Source organism: Sorghum bicolor, chromosome 2, assembly GCF_000003195.3.
Source record: "Sorghum bicolor cultivar BTx623 chromosome 2, Sorghum_bicolor_NCBIv3, whole genome shotgun sequence".
NCBI lineage: Eukaryota > Viridiplantae > Streptophyta > Magnoliopsida > Poales > Poaceae > Sorghum > Sorghum bicolor.
The window spans coordinates 5,754,830-5,778,098 of record NC_012871.2 but is presented as its reverse complement, the minus strand read 5'-3'; the positions used below and the strand labels follow the sequence as shown (position 1 = coordinate 5,778,098).

At 48.8% G+C, this 23,269-nt stretch overlaps 3 protein-coding genes and 1 long non-coding RNA gene across 4 annotated transcripts; 2 read left to right on the top strand and 2 right to left on the bottom strand.

The window, feature by feature from the left end:
• LOC8075033 (putative F-box protein At3g16210) lies at positions 6,463-8,271 on the top strand. The gene is made up of 2 exons (XM_021454782.1): positions 6,463-6,759; positions 6,857-8,271. Exon 2 carries the CDS (start codon positions 6,886-6,888, stop codon positions 8,080-8,082), a length of 1,197 nt encoding a protein of 398 aa, XP_021310457.1. The 5' UTR covers positions 6,463-6,759; positions 6,857-6,885; the 3' UTR covers positions 8,083-8,271.
• On the bottom strand, positions 12,722-13,485 carry LOC110433099. The gene is made up of 3 exons (XR_002450494.1): positions 13,450-13,485; positions 13,143-13,364; positions 12,722-13,058 (listed from the first exon to the last, which is right to left on the bottom strand). It is a non-coding gene; the product is annotated as an uncharacterized LOC110433099 (long non-coding RNA).
• Positions 13,512-14,178, bottom strand: LOC110432583. The gene is made up of 4 exons (XM_021453330.1): positions 14,167-14,178; positions 13,914-14,087; positions 13,690-13,845; positions 13,512-13,613 (listed from the first exon to the last, which is right to left on the bottom strand). Exons 1-4 carry the CDS (start codon positions 14,176-14,178, stop codon positions 13,512-13,514), a joined length of 444 nt encoding a protein of 147 aa, XP_021309005.1.
• Positions 21,771-22,815, top strand: LOC8063628. The gene is made up of 2 exons (XM_021454424.1): positions 21,771-21,967; positions 22,054-22,815. Exons 1-2 carry the CDS (start codon positions 21,893-21,895, stop codon positions 22,510-22,512), a joined length of 534 nt encoding a protein of 177 aa, XP_021310099.1. The 5' UTR covers positions 21,771-21,892; the 3' UTR covers positions 22,513-22,815.

Below are 23,269 nucleotides of genomic sequence, written 5' to 3'. Positions count from 1 at the left end.
GCATACGTCGACGCCTTCTGACGCCGGTGACGGCGACGACGACTCTGGCAACGGTGGCGGTAGCGACTCGGACAGCGGTGGCCGCAGCAACAACGACTTCTGGCCTGTCCTCTCCGACTCCGGCGACGGCGGGTCCCGGCCACGTACGACGCGGTATGGCTCGAACGATGACCCCACGCTTGGACGCGGCTGTGGCCGGGTTTCCTGCCACGTCAGCAGAGGACCGGTTTCTTGGTGGGCCAGGTTTACTGCCCTGTCGCTTCGCCGCGCTGTGTCGCGCACCGCTCCCCTGACAGCGGCATGGCGCCAGTACGGCAAAAGACATGTGTCGCGGGGTCCTTCGGTGACGAAGTTGACCTCCATCGCTCACCCTCTCTTGTCAGGTTAATGGCTGCAGACCCGATGTGCTCAGAAGCGTGCCTGATCGCGTCGCCCAAGGCTGCACCAAAGCACGTCGCAGCGCCTGTCCTGGTCCACTCTGCCGACCGGGACCCGAGGCATCGGCGCACTAGAGGCTTACCTCCTGGCGAGTCTTGCTCGTGGGCCCCTGAGGATGAGCTTGCATCTTGGCTGGGCCGCCAGCTCTGCTCCGGTTCTCATGAAGATGGGCCTGCGTTCCTCTTCCAGCCCAGTATGCGGCTTGAAACTGGCGATCGGAATGTGTTGGCTGCATCGGAGCTCTATACAGACACGTTCCTCCTGGAGCCCAGTCTGCACCCGGCGCCACTACAGGTCCCCCTTGACGGACCTCCCGCTGAGATCCACCCCTCTGCGACTACGTCCAGCGATGCTGTCATCGCGGCGCACGGGGCGAACTTCGCTGACTCTTTCCTGGTGCCTCTGCAGCAACCAGTGCTGCTTTCCACCCCTAAGCAGCGCGTCACCAGACCACTTCACAATCCTGATGAGGAAGATTGGATACCCAAGCGAAGTGCACGTATTGCGGCTAAAAGCCAGCTCCGTACAGGGACCCAGAAGCGCAGGCCAGGCATGTCATGCTAAAGAAGCTTGGCCTTCATGCAGCGACCGAGGTCCCGGACGAGGCATCCTTTGAAGAGTTCCATGCAGCCCTCAAGTTCCCGCTCGATGCTTCGACGAAGGAGGCTATGCAAGTTCTGTTCCATGGCAGGAAGCAGCTGGCACGCGGTGCCGTTTGCACCGCCTGATGTTTCTGGGCTCCTTCCATCGTCTGTCGTAACTAGTTGTTTCCCATGACAAGTGCCAACTTCTTAATCTGGAATGCTAGGGGGCTAAACATGCGAGCACGCAGGTCGGTCGTCCGTGAGTTCCTGTTACAGGAACTCGTTTCTCTGCTTTGCTTGGTCGAGACCAAGCTGAATGTACTCAACAACATTATGGCTTCTGAATTAATGGGCGCAGCTTTTGATTATGTGTGCTTGCCTTCAGATGGGGCGTCTGGGGGTATTATTGTCGCTTGGGATCGCACAGACTGGGTGGTCACCGCACACGACCTACGCAGTTGCTCGATGACCCTAACCTTGGCGCACAGTGCATCACCAGCAAGTACTTGGACCCTATCTTATGTGTATGGTCCTGTCCTCGACGAGCTCAAGCCAGCTTTCCTCGATGAGCTACGTGACATTTGTGCGCAGCACAGCGGATCGCTATTTGTGTGTGGTGATTTCAACCAAATTTACCGAGCTGAGGACAAAAATAATGCTCAGCTAAACCTGCGCTCCATGCGCCGTTTTCGTCGCATGCTAGATGACTCCCACCTACAAGAGGTCTACCTCCATGGTCGCTTATACACATGGTCCAATCGAAGAAACAACCCGACGCTTGAACGCATCGACCGTGCTTTTGCATCTGTCCAGTGGCTTGAGGCTTTTCCGTTTCATCATCTGCGATGCTTATCCTCCGACTGCTCTGATCACTCGCCACTTCTGCTGCAATTATGCACTCAGCCTTGGGCTAAGCCACGTTTCCGTTTCGAGACTTTCTGGGTACGTCTCGAAGGGTTCCTTGAAGCGGTCGCAGAGGCCTGGGACTGCTCTATGCCGGAGGTCGATCCTTGCAGGGTGCTAGACTTCAAGCTCAGAAAGACTGCTAGAGCGTTGCAAAGCTGGAGCATGAAATGCATCGGCAGCGTGCGATCCCAGCTATTCATGGCAAGAGAGCTCATTGCCCACTTCGACAAAGAGCAGGAGACTAGGACTCTCACTGATGACGAAGTTGTGCTGCACAACCACTTCAAGTTGATGAGTCTCGGGTTAGCTTCCTTGGCACGCACAATCGCAAGACAACGTTCTAGGCTCATATTCCTTCGCGAGGGCGACGCCAACACGAAGTTCTTTCACCTTCAAGCATGCCATCGGAACCGCAAAAACTTAATCCCTCCAATTCAGCATGAGGGTTCTTGGTTATCCGCTGATCGTGACAAATCTGAGGCCATCTTCGGTTACTTCAACTCCATCCTCGGAACACTGTTCAACTATGCGCATTCCATCCGGCTTGATGATCTGCTGCCTCAACTAGACCTGGCAGACTTGGATGTGTGTTTCTCTGAGCAGGAGGTCTGGGAGACGATCTGCGACATGCCGTCTGACCGCGCACCAGGGCCTGATGGATTCACCTGGTTGTTTTACAAGGTCGCTTGGCCAACCATCAAACAAGATGTCATGAACGCGCTGAACGCGCTTTGGTCACTTGATGGTCGGAGTTTCAGTCTACTGAATGACTCCTTCATGGTGCTGCTGCGGAAGAATAATTCACCCACCGAACTCAAGGACTTCCGTCTGATCGCTCTAATTCACAGCTTTGGGAAGTTATTTGCCAAGTGCTTAGCTAGGCGTCTTGGTCCCAGGCTGAATGAGATGGTGGCGCGCAATCGGAGTGCCTTCATCAAAGGGAGGGCCATACACGATAATTTCAGGACAATCCAGCTAGCTTGCAGATGGCTAAATTCAAAAAAATACCCATCACTTCTGCTTAAAGTTGACATTGCGAAAGCGTTCGATTCGGCGGGGTGGCCTACTTGAGACCCTACAGCACTTAGGTTTCTCCCGTCGCTGGAGAGACTGGATGTCGCTCTTGCTGTCCACTGCCAGCACGCGCGTGCTGATGAACGGAAGACCTGGGTGTCGCATCGCTCATGCTCGAGGACTGCGCCAGGGCGACCCTCTCTCGCCCATGCTCTTAGTGCTCGTCATGGAAGTGCTGAACTCCCTCATCAGAGAGGCTGATCGTCGAGCAGCTCTGTCGCCACTCCCTGGCCGTGTCCGTGGTCTCCGTGCCTCGCTTTATGCAGATGATCTGGTCATTCTCATTGCTCCCACAGTCGAAGACCTGCGCTGTCTGCTGGAAACCCTAAACCCACAGTCGGGCCTCGCCAGCAACCCGGCGAAGTGCATCGCTACTCCAATTTCATGTGATGAAGAGACTTTGGCCGCGGTCCAGGAAGCCTTTCCGTGCTCGGTTGTCAACTTTCCATGCAGATACCTTGGTATCCCTCTGTCGCTCAAACGTCTCAGTCGTGCTGTTGAACTCCCCCTAATCGACGCCGTTGCGGCGAGAATCCCGACTTGGAAGGCGGGTCTCTTGATGAGTGCCGGGAGGGTTACCCTCACCAAAGCAACTCTATCAGCAATACCTGTTCACCTCAGCATTGCCTGTTGCCTATCGTCTTGGGCCATCGCGCAGATCGACAAGAGGAGGAGGGCGTTCATTTGGACCGGTGAGGAATCCTGCAGTGGGGGGAAATGTCGCGTCGCCTGGCCTCTGGTATGTCGACCGACAGAGCTCGGTGGCCTGGGATTGCTAGACCTGCGTGTGTTCGGCTTTGCACTCAGGCTGAGATGGGAATGGCTTTCACGATCAGACCCTCAGCGCTGCTGGGTGTCGTTGCCTTCGCGTGCAGAGCAAAGTGTTGCTGCAATGTGCGCCGCGAGTCTCTCAGTAGTGGTGGGTGATGGGGCGGCGCTGATGCTTTGGACTGACAATTGGGCGCCGATCGGGCAGCTTTGTAAGTTCGCGCCGTCCCTCTATGCAGCAACTTCGCGCGCAGGCAGGAAGCGCGTTCTAAGGGACGCCTTGGCTGACAATCAGTGGGCGCGCGATGTCACTGGGGCTCTCACCGTGCAGGTTGTGAGAGACTACCTGAAGGTCTGGGAGCTGCTGCGGTCAGTACAGCTCCATCCTCTTCAACCGGACCGCTTTGTTTGGAAGTGGACAGCCGATGGATCATTCTCGGTCTCCTCGGCCTATCGTGCGTTCTTCGTCGGTTCCACCAAACTACTCGGAGCCAAGGAACTTTGGCGGACCAAGGCGCCGCCGAAAGTAAAATTGTTTTTCTGGCTCGCTTTGCACCGGAGGTTGTGGACCGCGGAGCGCCGTAAAAGACATGGGCTTCAAGACGACGATGCATGCGCACTCTGCGATCAGCACGCGGAGACAGCAAGCCACCTGTTTCTGGGCTGCGCCTTTGCCCGACAGGTTTGGTTCGGTGTTCTTCAACGGCTGCAGTTGGGCGACCTTACGCCGACAGGTGACTGCGATCTGGGCAACTGGTGGATACAGCAACGGAAACGCATCGACACTGGTTCCCAGCCGGTCTTCGACAGCTTGTTCCTGCTGATTTCTTGGACGCTATGGAAGGAGCGCAATGCCAGGGTGTTCGGGCGTCCGCTGTCCGTGGCCAGCGCTGTTGTGGACGCGATCTTCCGTGAAGGCGCGGTTTGGGCTGAGGCGGGGTTCGCTCCGTTGTTGGTACTCTTGGCGCTTAGGTCGCAACATTTTGCTATTTTGTAATCTCTGGTTTTGAACCCAGTAGTTTAGGTCTCTCTTGTTGGGGTTAAGGCCGCTCGCCTTCACCCGTTTTCGTCGTCGGGTTTGTACCTCTTTTGCTTTCCTCTTAATGAAAAACGGGTCTGGCCCGATCGCGAAAAAAAGAAGTGAGGGGCAACCACCAAGGGTGACCATCAAAGCCAAGATGACTTCCCAACCGTGACGCCTTCAGGAAGGGCATGATGTCGAAAGCGCCGCCGGCGCTTGTCCAAAGGATTGACATGGTTTTCACCAATGGAATACAATGCTAGAGGGGAACAACACGACGCCCCCAACAGGGGAAGCAACACCCACAGGCATCACCATCACCAAAGCTTTCGCCCAATGCAAGGTTCCCCCCTAGCACAACCGTCATGCCAAGATGCAAATCACCGTCTGCCTACCACCAATGTCATCGTCGATGTCCAGCCGCCCCCATGGAAGGCCCTCCAGAGGGGTATCAACACGTCAGCTTCCCATGATAGCCGCACAGTTGCATCGGCTGCTACCCCCTCCGACTGCGCATCCCACAAAAACGGATTTGGCTCTGCCGCACACATCAATAGTGGCACTACTCCATCACAGCCTACCACCTGTAGGTCATAGTCCTCTAGCCACACGCCCCACTATGTGTCGTCATGCTAGCACCAAACCCCCGCAGCAATGCCCATTGCTGCTAGGCGCCATTGCCGCGCCTGTGCCTGAGACCGCGCTATCACCGTAGCCGCACCATGCAAGCTCTCCGACCGTGGGGTGATGAGACCCCACCCTCAGGCACCAGATCCACATGCACGTCCACCGAATCTACGCCCCTGCGCATCGGAACTGCACCTCCGGTGACCAAAAATTGAGGATACTCCCTCCACCCCAAATTGTATTTGATTCTAAATTTTTTAGAAAGTCAAAATATATCAAGTTTGACCAAATTCATATAATAAAATAATATACTAAATAAGTATTATTAGATCTTTATTAAATTTATTTTTGTATATCTATTTAATGTCATGAATCTTTAAAATTCTCTCTATGATTTTAGTTAAACTTAATATGCTTTGACTCTTCGCGAACGTTAGTATCACTTTTAAATTTAGAACAGATGGAGTAGTAAGGTTAATGGGTTGCGCCGACCTGGCCTAATTTGCTCATGCCTATGTGATCGAGACACGCTGGCAACAGTGGCACACACTGCTATATCACCACATTCCAGCAAGAGCTAGCCCTAGGTAATTGAACGAGCCATTGTTTTTTTCCTTGATAACAACTAAACAATGATTTCAGCAAGATGTTCTCTTAGATAATTATGTATAGCTCTGCCTCGGTCCCAAATTATAGGTCTTTTTGTTTTTTCTATGTACATAATGTTTGATATGCACTAGATATACACTATATCTAGATAAAAGTAACAAAATGTATTTAGACAAAAAAAATAGTCTATTATTTGGTGCATAGCTTTTGCTACACATTTAGATACTATGCTTGAGAATACATTATTTGCAGCTTCTATAATTATTATGTTGCACTAAAACATATCATATTATATGTTCACCATGTATATATAATCTTGTGGAGTCTGAAAAATAGGATTTTTTTTATTTTACGATTTTTTTGTGATTTATGATTTTTTAAAGATTCAATCAAAATAATTTAAAAAGAAAAGACAAAACCATCCTGTAGCAAAACCGCTTCGAAACCGCTCGAGAGATTTAAAATACATGGTTTGAAAAATTGAGGGTGGAAAAATGGATATTTTGTAAAAGTTGAAGGAGGAAGCAAGGCCCATTTATTTGCACACACGCAAGGCCCAGCATAAATAAAACCGATATTCACGAACGCACACCGTGAATGAAGATCCTAAAAACACACAGAGTCTTGTTGACCTGTTCTAGGGTTCAGAAATTCCTCCACTTCGGTTTCGATTCCTCCGCACCGCCGCCTCGCGTGGGCGCCGTCGATCCCGGACATCTCCGGCGGGCTGTGGTAAGCTCCCTTCGCGTCCCAGTTGCCGCTGTTTATTTCCTGTCTCGCGCGGGCGCAATCACTGACGTTTCTTCCATCTCGATCCTCCACTTCGCAGATGGTTCGCTAGCCGTCGGTGGCGTGGACATGGACGACTGCTCCGCGGGCGCGGTGGCCGGCCTCCCCGACGACCTCCTGGTGGAGATCCTCTCCCGCGTCCCTGCCAAGTCCGCCTGCCGGTTCAAGTGCGTGTCCAGGACCTGGCGCGACCTCATAGCTGATCCCAACCATCGTAAGAAGCTCCACCACGCCATGCAAGGACTCTTCATCATGACTCCAGAGACAATGACTCCAGAGACAGGCCTCTACACTTTCGGTTTGATAGATCTGACCGCAGGATCGTCGTCCGTGCCTCTAGATGACGCTGACGACCCTGGCTTCTCCTTCCTGACAGAACGGCCTGGGATGCATAACCTCGTCTTCAAGGATTCCTGTAACGGTCTTATCCTCTTTGGGCACCAGTGCGTCGAATTGGGCGACATCGTCGTGTGCAACCCGACCACAAAGCAATGGGCGTGCGTGCCCATTTTTGGCTCTCCTGATCGATTCAACCATACCTTTTTGGCGTTTGATCCGGCCGTATCTTCTCACTTCCACTTGGTCCAGTTCCAGATATCCTGGGAGGACCAGATGTTGCTGGGGCTGCATGCTTACTCATCTGAAACTGGGACCTGGAGTCACAACCAAATTGAGTGTCAAGAAGAGCAAGGGCTATTGGCAGCAGGGTGGCATCGTCATGTCACAATATCTTATACGGACCCTCGGTGTGCCTTTGTTAATGGCTTCCTGTATTTGTTAGTTTGGGACTTGGATCAAAAGCGGATAATTGTTCTAGACGTACAAGGAAAGGCAAGAAGGATGATCGAAGTGCCAAGTATGGCTGACAGGGGGCTCTTGTCTTGTTATTTAGAGCAGTCCCAAGGGTGTCTGCATTTTATGACAACGGAAATATTAGATACTCCTGAAGAGAACTACAAACTGTCCATATGGGTTCTTCAGGATTATGATACACAAGAATGGGTGTTGAAGAACACTGTGAGCTCTCTGGAGGTATTTGGAAAATTGACTGGTGGCCACATTTTGGACTTCAACTTCAGTGTGGTTGACATCCATCAAGATCGTAATGTCGTTTTTCTTTTTCATTACGACAGCGGTAAACTGGTAGCATACGACATGGACCATAAGGAAGTGAGTGTTATTGCCGCTTTCGAAAAATGGAGAACACCGTTCGGTTTTGCTCGTTATGTTCCCTGTTTCTCAGGATCCCCGGCTCTCACAAGTTAGCACTAAGAGTATGCTAAGTAGTATGAGTTGCTAGCAGCTTGTTTAAATGCTAGTAGACTCAGATAAAATGTTCAGTCCTCGCTGGAATGTATTCCTTATCATGTTTTTTATTTAATTAGGTCAGTCTCAATGCATGTTTTATGAGAGTGTCATGAACATTAAATAGGGTGTCACATAAATAAAATTGCTGACTTGGCAGAGTCATTAAATGAAGGAGTTTCATCAGATAAGAGAGGAGTTTCATCCCCATGAAACTCATATGGCTCGATTACCTAGTTTATAGTCTTGATAATTGTGCCATAAAACTATGCATTGAGACTGGCCTTATCAGTATTGCAAGCCTGTTGAGACATTTATGATGTGTACCTTTATTTGTGCTACTAGTTGTAGTAATGAATATTGTTGCCTAGGTTGAACAATTTGGTCTTTTGGCAAGAACTTTTATGATTACATACATTTTTTTGTGACCGTACTAATGAGCAATTATTACTATGAAATTTAGTTTCTTTGATGTTGGACTAGCCTGGATGCTGAGAGAGAACTATTTTTACATTTCCATAAACTCCAACGAACAACTATATTAATAGTTAGCTATAGCCAATTGTTTTTCTTGGTACAATCAATAACTGAGCTTTTGCTTTCACGACAATTAATGGACTATTTTACTAAGGGCACTCCCAATGCAGAAACCACGATAGTTTCTATAGACATTAATTATGGTGCCACCTAAGCATTTTACTGATGTGGCAAGCTAGTTATTGAAGAGAGAGCAAAAATCATAGAAACTGGGTCTAACTTAGAAACCATGTCTACGCGAAATCCAAGACATAAAGTGATATGATTGGTTGAGAATGGAGAGAGAATGAATATGATTGGATAACAAATTATTGTATAGAAACTATCCATTGGAAGCATAATTTCTATACATAGTGTCTATAGAAATTAATAGGTATAGAAACTACATGTAGTTTCTAGCATTGGGAGTGGCCTAAGTGGGATTCAGATTCAGATCTCTATTCAAGTATTTTTGAAAATGTTTAGTGTCAATAACTGTCATTTGCTCGCTAAAGGCTTCGAATAGACTACAAATTTTTGGTCAACACTCTTCTTCAGAGAATAACTAAGCATATTGCAACAACGGATGGAGACGGCAGTGCTGCTGCTGCAGATGGTGGGGATGGAGACGGCGGCAGCAACAACGGCCATTTCATAGATCTGGTAGGGTGATCTGTGCCTCTCGTGGACCCTTCCTTCTCCTTCCTGAAGGAGCTGCCGGGCATGGGGCACATCAGGATCCTGCATTCCTGCAACGGGCTGCTCCTCTTTAGGCGTGACACGAATCCGTACACCGTTGGCCGTGCCCGTGACACGTTGGGCTATGTTGTGTGCAACCCTGCCACAGAGGAATGGGTGGCCGTGCCCAGCTCCGGCTGGTACGTGGATCCCACGGAAGACTTAGATGAAGAGGACGGCGATATGGAAATAGGTGAGCACACATTTCTGATCTTTGACTCTGCGGTCTCCTCACACTTCAAAGTTGTCCAGTATACAGCTAGTATTCAGAATGAGGTGGGGTTACGCACCTACTCGTCAGAAACTGGGTGAGGACTGATAGATCAGGTGAGCGGAGGAGATTGAAAGAGGATGAAAACCAGCAATTGGCTAGTTTTCGGAGCATAGTGTCTACGTTGGGCAGCGCCTTTGTTAACGGCATGCTGCATTTGATCGTCGACGCCTACCACATTCAGAAAGAACAGGAGCTGATCGTGGCGGTTGACTGTCAAGGGAAGACACGCAGGGTCATTAGCTGGCCACAGAGTCACAGTTTTCGTTGGTCGGAGCCTGCATATGTTGGTCAATCCCAAGGGCGCCTGTACTGCATCAATGAAGATTTAGAAGGCAATTCTACACATATCACCATCTGGGTTCTTGAGGATTATGATAAAGAAGAGTGGATGATGAAGAACACTGAGTACTTTGCAGCTGTTTGGAAGGCATACATGGCTAGTCCAGTTTAACTATAGTGTGGCCGCCATTCATCCGGATCGCAATTTGGTTTACTTTATTCAGCATGACCAAAGACTGATATCTTATAACATGGTTAGCAAGGAAGTGCATGCTCTATGTGCACTTGGACATGACTATGAAGTGATTACTCCTTGCGTCTCCTATTTCTCAGAACCATCAGTGCTTTCAAATAAGCGTTGACAGTGTTACCTGGTGATCCGACAGGTCCTTTACAAGAATTTGATCTCCAGGTTGGGAGCGGGTAGCAACCTGGTTAAATCACCCGAGTTATAACATACATATGCCAGTGCTTGTATTCCTTTCTGCTTTTGGTCCCATGATGATTTGTTCAAGCCTGTTGTATTCTTGAAATAAAATGCTGTAAGTTAGATGAAACATAGATGTTGGCTTGCTTTACATTACTTATGTAAGTTATTTATGCTGAATGAATAAATATAGCTTCCACATATTGCTCTAGTTGATCTCAAATCCGCCTAGTTGATGATATTAGCTATATAGTAATAGCTATAGCCAATTGTTTTTTTCTTCCAGCAATCTACAATAGAATTTGACCTGCTGTATGATACCTGAGAACTTTGGAAGTGATTCAAATGAAAATTCAGGCAAAGAGAAAATTACGTACTTTAATGCTATAAACAGCCAATGGTACTGTCTCTAAATTTCTGCTAGCTTCTGAAGATTTGGATATATATTTTTGTTCCCTACTGGGAACCTTCTGGTAACTCTGTTTTACCCTCTCTGGACTTATATTTCTGATGCTCAATGGAAAGATGACTGAGTTAGGGAAGATCATGGTGAAGTGGTGACGCCTTATTGATCCTGTGAAATACAGCACTTGCATTTTTTTATCAAGAGTAATAGTGATACTACAGTGCCATCAGATGATCAAAAGATTTGCTTCAACGATGCCAGTTCACAAAGCACGCAAAAGGCGAGTTCTTGCCATTGGATACTATGTACATAATTTTTAATTTGTTGCTACATTATGTTCTGTGCAATTTCAAATAATAATACTTCAGGAAAGAAAATCTTAGCAGAGCTTCCTGAAACTTAGTATACAAACATGATCATAGCATGTTGAAGACTTGGTATACTGGTATATGACAATGGTAGGCTGAATACTATTACTAGCCCACCTGTTCAGTCTGATAGTCTCCAAACAAAACTAGCAAATGCTTTTAAAGGCTGCGGATAAATGTTATTCACTCTGTCTTTTCTAAAACTCTAATTCACTGTTTATGATCACAGTTCTATGTTTCCTTGTAGCCTTGTTGTGCTACAAGACATAGATGCTGTTTGTAAGGCAGGGTAGTTGGATTTAACACTGTACGGCTAATATTGTAGTCTGTACAAATGCAGAATGCTCTGCTAGCAACTCATCCGAAGATTTTCAGAAATAGTTGCTCGGCAGTTGGGCCTTGTTAAGGGAGCTAGCTGCTACTCTCACAGAGAGCCTGAAACCTTAAGATAATGTTCTACTTGAATGGGATGTATGTCCTGTGGAAGCATTCTAAGCTTATCTTTTGTCATACTCTCTCATTCGAGAGTCATCGTACTATGCTAATTACGTATAGATAATGTTCTCTGCTCTGCAGCTTGCTGCTCTATTTCATTGCGCTCTCAACATTGAACATACACAGGAAGTCATGAACTGGTGTCAACACTCTGAACAGGTGCCATTCATTTCCGTCAGGCGTAAGTAACAGAAGCTAGAAAGGGCAAGTCAGTGGCTTCTCTACCGGTTCGCCGAGTTTCGACGAGAAGCGTCGTTCGTCATCTTACGGCCCACATCTGATCATATAAGAAAAACTTCCCGTCCCAGCACAGCTGCTTCGTTGCAACTTTGCAAACATTGCATTAACATGCATAAAAAAATGCATTAGCAGCAACATAATTAATTTCCTGAGCTGTCCCTACACAAGACTTTATTTCCAGAACACGCTACCACTACTGCATACGGAGGCTTTGCCGAGAGCCACAGACTCTCGGCAAAGGCAATCCTGCTCTCGGCAAAGCCTTTGCCGAGAGGGACTCTCGGCAAAGCCCTATCGGCACATCTCTTATCGGCAAAATGGTCTTTGCCGAGAGTCATTCATTGGGCTCTCGGCAAAGAGTTTGCCGAGAGGCAAACCGAGCTCTCGGCAAAGAAAAGTAGCCGTTACGACTGTTGGCGGTTGACGGCAACTTTGCCGAGAGCTACCTGACCAAGCTCTCGGCAAAGAAATTTATTTATTTTTTCCTGGGTGGCAGGAGTGCTCTCGGCAAAGTATTTAATTTTTTTTTTTGAAACCTCTTTGCCGAGAGCCTCCAGAGGGCTCTCGGCAAAGCTGGTTATTTTGGCCATGCAGGTGGGCTTCTTTGCCGAGAGCCCTGGAGCCGGCTCTCGGCAAATCGACCATTTTTCAGCTTTGCCGAGAGTCCCTCTCGGCAAATCGACCACTTTTTCAGCTTTGCCGAGAGATGCTCTCGGCAAATGGACCAAAATATTTTTTTTTCTATTTTTTCATCTAATTTCTACTGAGAAGATCATATGACACATATATTTCCAGAAAATAATATATTTCACATCCAGGAGCCTATAGCTCACATAATCGACATCGATGACAATATATACCACATAAATGATTATTTCCATCACTTTGTCCATCGTAACAAGTTCAAATACTCCAAACTAAAGTCACATACATCCAAACTAACTCCAACATGTTCAATAACCACATTCCACAAAGTTCACATGTTTAAACAAAATAAATCCATCACCACATAGTCCACATACTCCAAACTAACTGCATCTCAAGCTAAGTCGACCTGACTCACTGTGAAGGCCCCCAATTGATACGAGGGACACCTTGGCCGCGTACCGCAGGAGAGCCATCATCTGGAGGTGTCGGCGAGATGGCAGGTGTTGGAGAAATGCCAGGTGCCGCGTTTGAACCCGCTGACGGAGGCTGCACAAAGGACAACATAGTTTATTAGACAAGATGACGGCAATAACTAGTTTAGAACTTACTTGTGTCATTGAGTTTCCTCACAGGAGTATTAATAGGAGTAGTAAATACATGAGAGGGTGGCCGTGGAGCCAGTAGCGTAGCTGGAAGGGCTACACCCGTTTGGGCCCCAACCGACTGTAGGAACGCTATCATATCTGCCATCTGTTGCTGATGGGCAAGCTGGTCGGCCTCTCGCTGGCGCTCTTGAGCCTCCAACCGCTCAGCCATCCTTTGCTGCTCGGCCCTTGATGCTTCGAGCTCAGCCTACAACATTGGAAATCAAATGTTAGAGTAATGCAAAGGTAACAAAAGCAACGCGAAGTAGAACTATTGAAAAATGATGAACAACCTGGAGTGCGTCGACCCGGTGCTGTGCCGGCTCCGGTCGTGGGCGTACGGGTGGGCGGATGCTCACGCTCGTGGTCGATGCTCGGATCTGGGAGAGGGTGGGAGTAGTCGACCTGTCGATGACGCTGTTGCCAATCCAGTAGCGCCCATGCTTCTTGCCGCCTCCTATCCTCATGACAAGGTCTCCATCAATGTCATCGGTGGATGGATCGTAGTCCGGGCCATGGACCTGCCTTGCCACCTGCGCGTAGGCGGTGACCTTGTCGTAGACGCCCGCGTTGGTGTACGCCTCGGGCGGGTCGTCCACGCTGAAGGAGACGTCAGACGACGCCGGGCCCTTGTGGGACATGCCATACGCGGCGAACAAGGAGCAAGGCTGTCCCCCGTGTGCCGCCGACTGCGAGAAAGATAGCAACAGGGTTACAAATGAGGCATAATTGAATGAATTGAAACATTACCACGTACCCATGCTTGTGCGTATCCAGAGAGGCTGCGGTTCCCCTGATGGTGTGCTACACCAGGCATACGTCGACGCCTTTCCTGGGCCGCCCTGTGCGCCTCACGAAACACGGGGTCCAGCCACTTGTCCACCATCGCCTCCCAGGCGTCAGGACAGTTAGCGCACCACCAGGCCCTCATCTTCACATCAAGTATGTTACATATAAGAATATGAAACAATGCACTGATAAAAGGCTAAGGAATCAATATGAGAATCTACCTCTTCATCCATGTACTCCTCACGGGTCAAATCTATTTCCCTTGCCTCCGCCTTGGTCTTCCTCTATCCAAGCCTCGTCGCATAGTAGTTCATGACGGTCTGGACGCGCACGTCGTAGTGCATCTCACTGACGCGCGTCCTTGCAGACGCGGCAACCACGGTGTCGGCATAGTCCTGGTCAATTCCATCCTCTAGTTTGAAGTGGCGCTGCATATAGACATGGCATTATTGCAATGATAGACCAAAGATGCAATGTATTGAGACTTGTAGTGCGAGGAAGACTTACCCAGAACTCCTTGATAACCTTATTGGCCACATTGCCTTCTTGCGTGTCGGTGGCGGCCGCGTAGTGAGCAAACGTGTAGGCCGGCTCCTCCTTCCCCGCGAACTTGACAATTCCAGGGAAGTGTTCCCTGCACAAGAGACCTAGGATGCTGTTGACATGGCGAGTGCCACCACGTGCCCCTGACACAATAGTCCAGTTCCTGTAAAAGTCATTAAGAAAACATTTAAGTTTATATCTCCATGATCAACATACCATAGGAAGTAGTAATAGTATGTAAGTAACTTACTTAGTCCCCTCGGGACGAATCACAGCGCGTAGGGCTGGGTGTGGTGGCTGAGGGAGGGACGCGGGTCCTCGCAAGTAGACACTCGACGTAGTCGAGGAAGTGCTGCCTGCAGTCCTGCCCTCTGCCCCTGCCTCCTCCTCCTCCTCCTCCTCCTCCTCCTCCTGCTCCTGCTCCTCCTGGACCCTCTCAGCACCTGCCTCCTCCTCCACCTCGTCCTCCTCCTCCTCCTCTACAGGAGGCGTCACAGGAGGAGGAGGCACCGGCTGGCGGCTCCTGCGTCCACGCCTCCTCTGAGACGGCTCCGGAACGTCCTCTTCAACTACAGGACGCGTCCTTCGAAAGAGCGACGCCACGCTCCTCTGACGGCCGCCCACCATCTTTGTTCAATGACCTGCAGTTCAAAGGAATAAAGAAGCAATTAGATATACATTCATAATAAATAAAGTATGACATGTATTACAAAATTATAAAGTATCTGCATGTACAACAAAAATTAGAAAGTATTACATGTACCATCATAACTCTCATTATCACTATCAACATTATCGAAGTAATCATCATTATCCGAAGGAGAAGTGTCGTCATTGTCATTGCCTTCATGTAATCGATCAAGCATTTGTAAGTCCTTTGCATTTCGCACCTCATCAGCTGCATCATCATCATCAACCACAACCACATCCATTCCTATCGCTTCAGTTAAGTCTGTCACCAACCTCCCTTCTAGCTCCTCTTCTTGAAAGAACTCTCCTTCATACGTGTTTGGGTTGAAGTTGTAATCTTCATCGTTCGGTATAGGTAGTCGGCCATGTGGCGATACCTTGTGCACAATGTACCAACCCTTGAGATCAACATTGGTTTGGCAAGCATAGGAGAGATAATAAACCTGTGTGGCCTGTGACGCCACAATATACACATCTTCTCCTAGATAGGCAGAATCCTGTCGAATTTCGACAAGGCCGAGATGAGGGGTCTTTCTTGTTACTGTAGGATCAAACCAATGGCATTTGAATATGACAGCACGAAGATTTGTGCGTCCATAGAATGAAATTTCAAACATTTCTTCAACTCTTCCATAATAGTCTAGGCCATCAGTGCCAGGCGTCAAAACTCCACTATTTGTGGTTCTTCGATTGGGCCGACTTCGCTCATATGATGATGTGTGAAATCGATACCCATTGACATCATAACTAGTATATGACTTAACCTTAAAGGCTAGGCCGCCGGCAACCTGTCTGAGCTCATCACTCATAGACGCATCGGTGCGGGACTGCAAGTTCAAGCAGGATAGATCGCTCTATTAGTTGAACATACGAGGTACTGAATAAAAAGAGGTATTTTCAACAGTACCTTGGTTTTGAACCAACCAATGAAATCAGGGCTCCCTGGCCCCGCACCCTTTGAGAGAAGGGTATCTAATTCTTGCGGGGTAGGGTCCCTTGCTTGTTGCCAGTACTGATGAAGAAATTCCCTGTAACGAGAATCGAGGTTAGAAGGAGAATTCTAAGGAATTATTGAAACTAGTCTGTTAAGAACTTACCCAATGTACGGGTCCACCTCGTCAAGGTTGGTCAAGACATATAGCATGATACAACGCCAGTCTTTCATCGTCAATTTCTTTGTGGTTGGTGCACTTGCCCTTCCAAGTTGCCCTCTGAAAAGGCTTAGGGTCGATTCATTTTCGTCTTCATTGTAACGAGGGGTTGGATTATGCACGCTTGGAAGCATCTCAGAATAGTACAATGTTGTGAAGTTTGAAACCTCCTCCAAAACGAATGCACTTGCAATGGAAGCCTCAATTTTGCCTTTGTTTCTGCATTTTTTGCGAACAGTCTTGAGTGTTCTCTCGACTGTATAGCACCAATGGCCCTGCACAGGCCCCCCCATTCGTGCCTCATACGGAAGGTGCAATATCAAATGTTGCATCGGATTGAAGAAGCTGGGTGGAAAGATCTTCTCTAGCTTACAAAGCAAGACAGGTGCCGCTTTTTCTAAGTCTTTAATCACGGTCCGAGATATTTCCTTAGCACAAAGCTGTCGGAAGAAGAAGCTCAACTCTGCCAACACTATCCATACACCCTCAGGGACAAAGCCTCGAACCATCGCCGGAAGAAGCCGCTCAATCCATATGTGAAAGTCATGACTCTTCATCCCGTTGACTTTTAGAGTACTTAAGTTCACTCCCCTCCTCACATTCGCTGCATACCCATCAGGGAACATTAGCGTCTGAATCCATTGAAGGACTTCCCTCCTTTGTTTGGCAGTCAAGACGTAATCAGCCTTAGGTCGTTTCCAATTCTTTCCGTTTGCAGGAGGCCGCATCTCTTGAGTTGGCCTATCGCATAACGTTGCCAGGTCCACTCTAGCCTTAGGGTTGTCCTTTGACTTTTCAGTTTCCATCAGGGTTGCCCACAGTGCCTCGGCGACATTCTTTTCAGTGTGCATTACATCAATGTAATGTGGCATAAGAAGATCCTTATAATAGGGGAGCCTCGTCAAGCCCGATTTATGAGTCCACATATGATGCTCATTATACCCTTCGAAACGATCAACTCCTTCCTCAAGCATGAGAGCCTCTATCTGATCATAAACCTCAGCACCAGTGAACATTTGCGGTTGAGGATCTGTCACTACGACACCTTTCCTAAAGTTCTTAATGTCATGCCGAAATGGATGGTCAATAGGGAGGAATTGACGGTGTTGGTCAAATGACGAATACTTGCCACCCTTGTTGAGCCAGATGAACTTCACACGATCCTTGCATAATGGACATGGGAATTTACCGTGAACACACCAGCCACAGAATATACCGTACGCTAGGAAGTCATGTATGGAGTACTGGTACCAAACATGCATTTTGAAGGGCTTCGGTGTAGCCCGATCATATGTCCATACCCCTTCGTTCCAAGCACTGATTAATTCATCAATCACAGGCTCCATGAACACACCCATATGTTTCCCTGGGTGCCCAGGAATTATCAACGACAAGAATATGTGCTCACGTCGGAAGGCGACACCGGGGGGGGAGATTGAGTGGGATAACAAACACAGGCCAACATGAGTATGGGGCAGCCATCAATCCATAGGGATTGAACCCATCTGTTGCCAGCGCAACACGCACATTACGAGCCTCTTCTGCTTTGTCATGGTGAATTTTATCAAAGTGGACCCATGCTTCACCATCAGCCGGATGCACCAACTTATCAGGATTGTATCGTTTGCCCTCTTTATGCCACGTCATCTGTTTCGCATATGTCTCGCTCATGTATAGCCGTTGGATCCTCGGAACGAACGGGAGGTGATGTAGGACTTTGACGGGGATCGCAAGTTGTTTCTTCTGGCCATCCCCAGAGTCAGCCTCTAGATATCTGGAGGAGTTGCACTTTGGACAGTATTTTGCATCCTTGTAATCTTTCCTAAATAGAACACAGCTTTTTGGACAGACATGTATCTGCTCGTAGGGCATCTTAAGTCCAGCAAGGAGTTTCTGGCACTCGTACAAGTTCTTTGGCAGAACGTGGTCAGTTGGCAGCAGGCTACCAACCACAGTCAGCATTACATTGAAGAATTCTCGACTCATGTTAGCATCGGACTTAAACGCCATCAAGCGTCCGATGGCATCGAGCTGACAAATGTCAGTTTGACCGTGAAGAGGTTTCTGTGCTGAAGACAACATGTTGTAGAACGCCTTTGCACATTCCTCGGTCTCCTCATCTGCACGTCCATCAAAGAACTGTGCCTGCTGATAGTCATCTAACATGTCTGCGACCCCGGCATCATCATCGACATGCTCGATGCGTGGTCTGACGACCTCCTCTCTTGTCCGATGGGCTTCACCATGGTAGACCCACCGAGTATAGTTCGGCATAAATCCATTCTTCAAAAGGTGTTGACCCATTCTTATCTTGTCTTGCCATCTCCTATTTGCACATTTCATGCAGGGACACAACACTCTATTGCTTCCTTTCGTAGCCGGTCCAAATGCACTCTCCAAAAAAGCCTCAGTCTTCGTGAACCATTCATTGGTGAAATCAGTCTGACTTCTACGGCCCGTGTACATCCACTGACGATCATCCATCCTCTAACATATATAGCGACGAGTAATGTGACTTGCAGATAAAAGGTGTACCTAACATCTAATAGGATAGGATAGGTCCTAATCCCACCCGCGTATGCGTAGTAGGGTTAGTTTCCATAGTCTGCTCTGATCCGAGACAGAATTTCGGCAGCACCTCCCCGCTGTTCTCCAGATACACGTCCTACCATGGAGAGTGTGTATCCGAAGAACAACGTCGAGGTGATGCCGAAACTCTATGTCGGATATGAGCAAACCATGGAAACTAACCCTACTACGCATACGCGGGCTGTCCAAAGAACGTGGACAATCCGAAACTGATACGGTCAGAGAGATATGCAGTAATCTGCATACCTCCAACCGTACCTATTTCGGACGGGAGACGCCTAACTGGGTCACGTGATCTACGACAAGAAACCCTAAACCCTAAAAAAGAATGCAGGTAAAGTAGAAGATGCGGGACGAGAGGGTATACCTAGTGCGAAGGTGTAGCAGAGACACTCCGGGTCCGCTCCTATGCACACACCTCTCTGCAAAATGAAACACACATTTAAGGTCAAATTTTCGGCAGCACCTCCCCTGCGTGGAGAGGAACCCAAACCCTGCAAAAGCAACGACACGATGGCCGGTAACCACAAATCATATCAACCGAAAAGGCACGAAGGCCGACACCATCCACCATCATCAACACACTAACACCACATGTATATCAAGTCACTACTAACTACTAACTACTATTAACTAATAAAACTAAAAACTACTATAACTACTAACTACTAACTACTATTAACTAATGAAACTAATAACTACTATAACTACTAACTACTCTAACTACTACTACTAACACTACACACACTAGTACTAACACTACTGACCATTACCTTGGTGGCAGTGGAGTTGGCCGACGCGGTGCTCCGACGACGACACGGATGGCCGCCGATGACGAACAGCTCCGGCGGTGGAGCCCCTCCTCTCTCTTCCTCCTCCTCCCTCCTTCCCCTGCCTGCTCCTCCCTTCCTCTTCCTCTTCTGTCTCCTCCCTCTCGGGTGGGGGGCTGGCGGTGGGCACTGGGCACTGCGGGTGGGGGGCTGGTGGGGGCGGGTGGGAGGTCGGCGAGGGCGGGCTGTAGGGGGCGAGCTGGGTGGCAGCGGGGAGCGGCGGGGTGGACGCCGCCGGCCCGGACGCGGGTTGCGGGCAGGGTGGCGGCGGGGAGGGGGCGAGGTGGGGGCGGAGTTGGGGGTGGTGGGTGGCGGGACGGGAGACGGGTGGAGGCCGCCGGCACGGAGGCAGAGGGCGGCGGGTCGCGGCCGGGAGGGGGCGGCGGGTGGCGGCGCGGCGGGTGGCGGTGGCTGCTGGCGCGGCGTGTGAGTGTGTGTGCGGGGTTTGCGAGCGGGTGTGGTTGGGCAGGTCAAGTGAACCGTGATTTGCCGAGAGCCAGATCAAGGCGGCTCTCGGCAAACGTTTTGTCTTTGCCGAGAGCCAGGGCTCAGCTCTCGGCAAAGAGGTGAATTTGCCGAGAGCTAGGGCAAGGGCTCTCGACAAACTTCCTTTTTTTTGTTTTTGTCTACCAAACTTTTTCTCTGACCTTCTTACACTTAGTGTGACAACATGTCAAAGTATGGATTAGTTTGTACACATTTTGCTATATTTCTTGCTTTTTTTTTGTTTAAGTGAGTTTGTTGAAAAATATTGGTAAGAACTTCAAGTGCATGAAATCACGCGTTTCTATGCACGAAATATCGATATTCATGGTACTTACGCTAATTCAAGGCCGTGTGCACGAAGACACCCTAGCTCTCGCACGTTTCATTCCCGAACCATGACTTTTGAGACGGTGCGGAATATGTTTTAAATTATAGAAAATCCAAACGAGTTCAAAAAATCACAAAACTTTATGAGGTGTCATCACATGTCATGTGTAGCTTGTGGTAAAATTTTGAGAAAGTTTCGTGCAAGGCATCACATCGGACCCTCAGAAACCTGAACATCTCCACATGTGATGCCGTGCGAGAGCTAGGGTGTCTTCGTGCACACGGCCTTGAATTAGCGTAAGTACCATGAATATCGATATTTCGTGCATAGAAACGCGTGATTTCATGCACTTGAAGTTCTTATCAATGTTTTTCAACAAACTCACTTAAACAAAAAAAAAGCAAGAAATATAGCAAAATGTGTACAAACTAATCCATACTTTGACATGTTGTCACACTAAGTGTAAGAAGGTCAGAGAAAAAGTTTGGTAGACAAAAACAAAAAAAAGGAAGTTTGCCGAGAGCCCTTGCCCTAGCTCTCGGCAAATTCACCTCTTTGCCGAGAGCTGAGCCCTGGCTCTCGGCAAAGACAAAACGTTTGCCGAGAGTTTAACGTTGCTCTCGGCAGAAGGAACGGTGTTAACCCCGTCAAGCTCTTTGCCGAGAGCTCTAACCAGGCTCTCGGCAAAGAGTCCACTATGCCGAGCGTCTGCCTATGCCGAGAGTTGTGCTCTCGGCAAAGACCTGTTTGCCGAGAGTATTTGTTCACCGAGAGTGACTGTTGGCAAATTTCGTGTTTGCCGAGAGCCCGATAGGATGCTCTCGGCAAACTTTAAAGCTCTAGGCAAATCTACTGTTTCCCGTAGTGTACCGCATCATCAATATTAAGGGTCTCTTTGGAACCCAAGGATTTTAGAAGAATTGTATAGGAATTTCACTAAAATCAGTTTTTTTTAAAAAAAAACATAAAAAAAAATCTTGCATTCCAAAGCTGGTCTAGACTTTAGAAAGCCTTAGCATTGGATTGCTTGCCTCCTGTTAATTGATAGCAATTGATAGAGCATTATTAGTTTCTCCAAAGATTAAAAAAAAAAATCGATAGAGCATTTGAGCTTCTTGAAGCTGGGCTGAAGCCTGAAGACTCTGTATGAACTTATTCCAGGCCCAGCAGCATATTGCAAAAAGCATACCCACTTCACACACTTCACGCTTCCCCCAAATCGTGGTAGGCTCCCCAAAGCAGAAGGGCGAGAGGTGCGCCGCTAGGGTCTGGAAGTCCCTAATCCCAAAGGCAACTACCGCCGTCGGGATCGTCTCGCCCCGCCGGTAGGATGGCGCTACAGGCGACGGGGCAAGGGAGCCGCCCACCGGTCGCCGCCGCCGACTCGGACCCTGCCCGGCGGCCGGTACGCTTCGCCTGCGTCCCTACTCACACTGCACTCCCCCTCTCTAGTTTCGTGTGAATTCCCCTCACATTTTCTCCTCTGGTCAGCTTTCCCTCGGTGGCACGGGTTGCCCCAAGAGGAGCGCGGCGGCGGGCTTCCCCGACGACGCCGTCGTCGAGATCCTCTCGCGCCTCCCCGCCAAGGACCTCTGCCGATCCAAGTGCGTCTCCAAGGACTGGTGCGAACTCATATCCGACCGCCTCCGCTGCAGGAAGCTGCCCCAGACGTTAGAGGGTTTCTTCTATGGCTGTGTTGATGACTTCAGCTGTGACTGTGAGGACAGCCACGAAAGTTGCAGTGATATCAGTGACGAAAGTGGTAGTGATGACGGCAATGAAGCACGCAGTGATGGTGGTGACGAAGGAGGAGGTGAGGACGAGGGAGGTGAATGTGTCAGCAAGGATGAGAGCTTGGTCCAACACACCCACGGGCATTTCATAAACCTGTCGGGGATATCTGTGCCTGGGCATTTCATAAACCTGTCGGGTATATTTGTGCCTCTCTAGTTGACCCTTTGTTCTCATCCCTGAGGAAGCAGCCTGGAATTAGGAGCCTCATCCTCTTAGATTCCTGCAATGGTCTTCTTCTCTTTAGGTGCACAAAGGTCACAAGAAGCTATATTGTGTATAACCCTGCCACCGAACATTGGGTGCCTGTGCCTGTGCCCATCTCCGGCTTATGGTTTACATGGAGAGAGAGCCAGGATGAAGACAGCGATGATGATGAGCGCACTTCTGCTTATTTGATTTTTGACCCAGTTGCCTCGCTGCACTTCCAGTTGATTGAGTTCACCAATATTCCGTATATGGACGTGGTTAACACCTATTCGTCTGAAACTAGGAAATGGGATCACTGGATTCGTGAACATCAATGGAATTTGTATAAAACCATAAAATCCATGAGGCGTAGCACAATTTTCAATAAAGTGCTGCATTTGATTGTCAGCCCCGTTTCTATAGACCAAGAACAGATAGCTGCTATTAATGGGAAAGGGGAAACATGCAGGGTCATCTGCTGGCTAGGGAATCGTGGTTTTCCTATCTTTGTGGGTCAATCCAAAGGGCTCTTGCATTGCTTCAGTGTGAGTGGTCATCCAGATGGCAACTCTTGCCATATGACTGAGCTATCAATTTGGGTCCTTAAGGACTATGATGCAGAAGAATGGGAGCTGAAGCACACTGTGAGTTTTTTGGAGCTGTTTGGGAAAAGGAGCTGCAAGTTTGTCTCTGACTACCATGTGGTTACCTTGCATCCAGAATACAA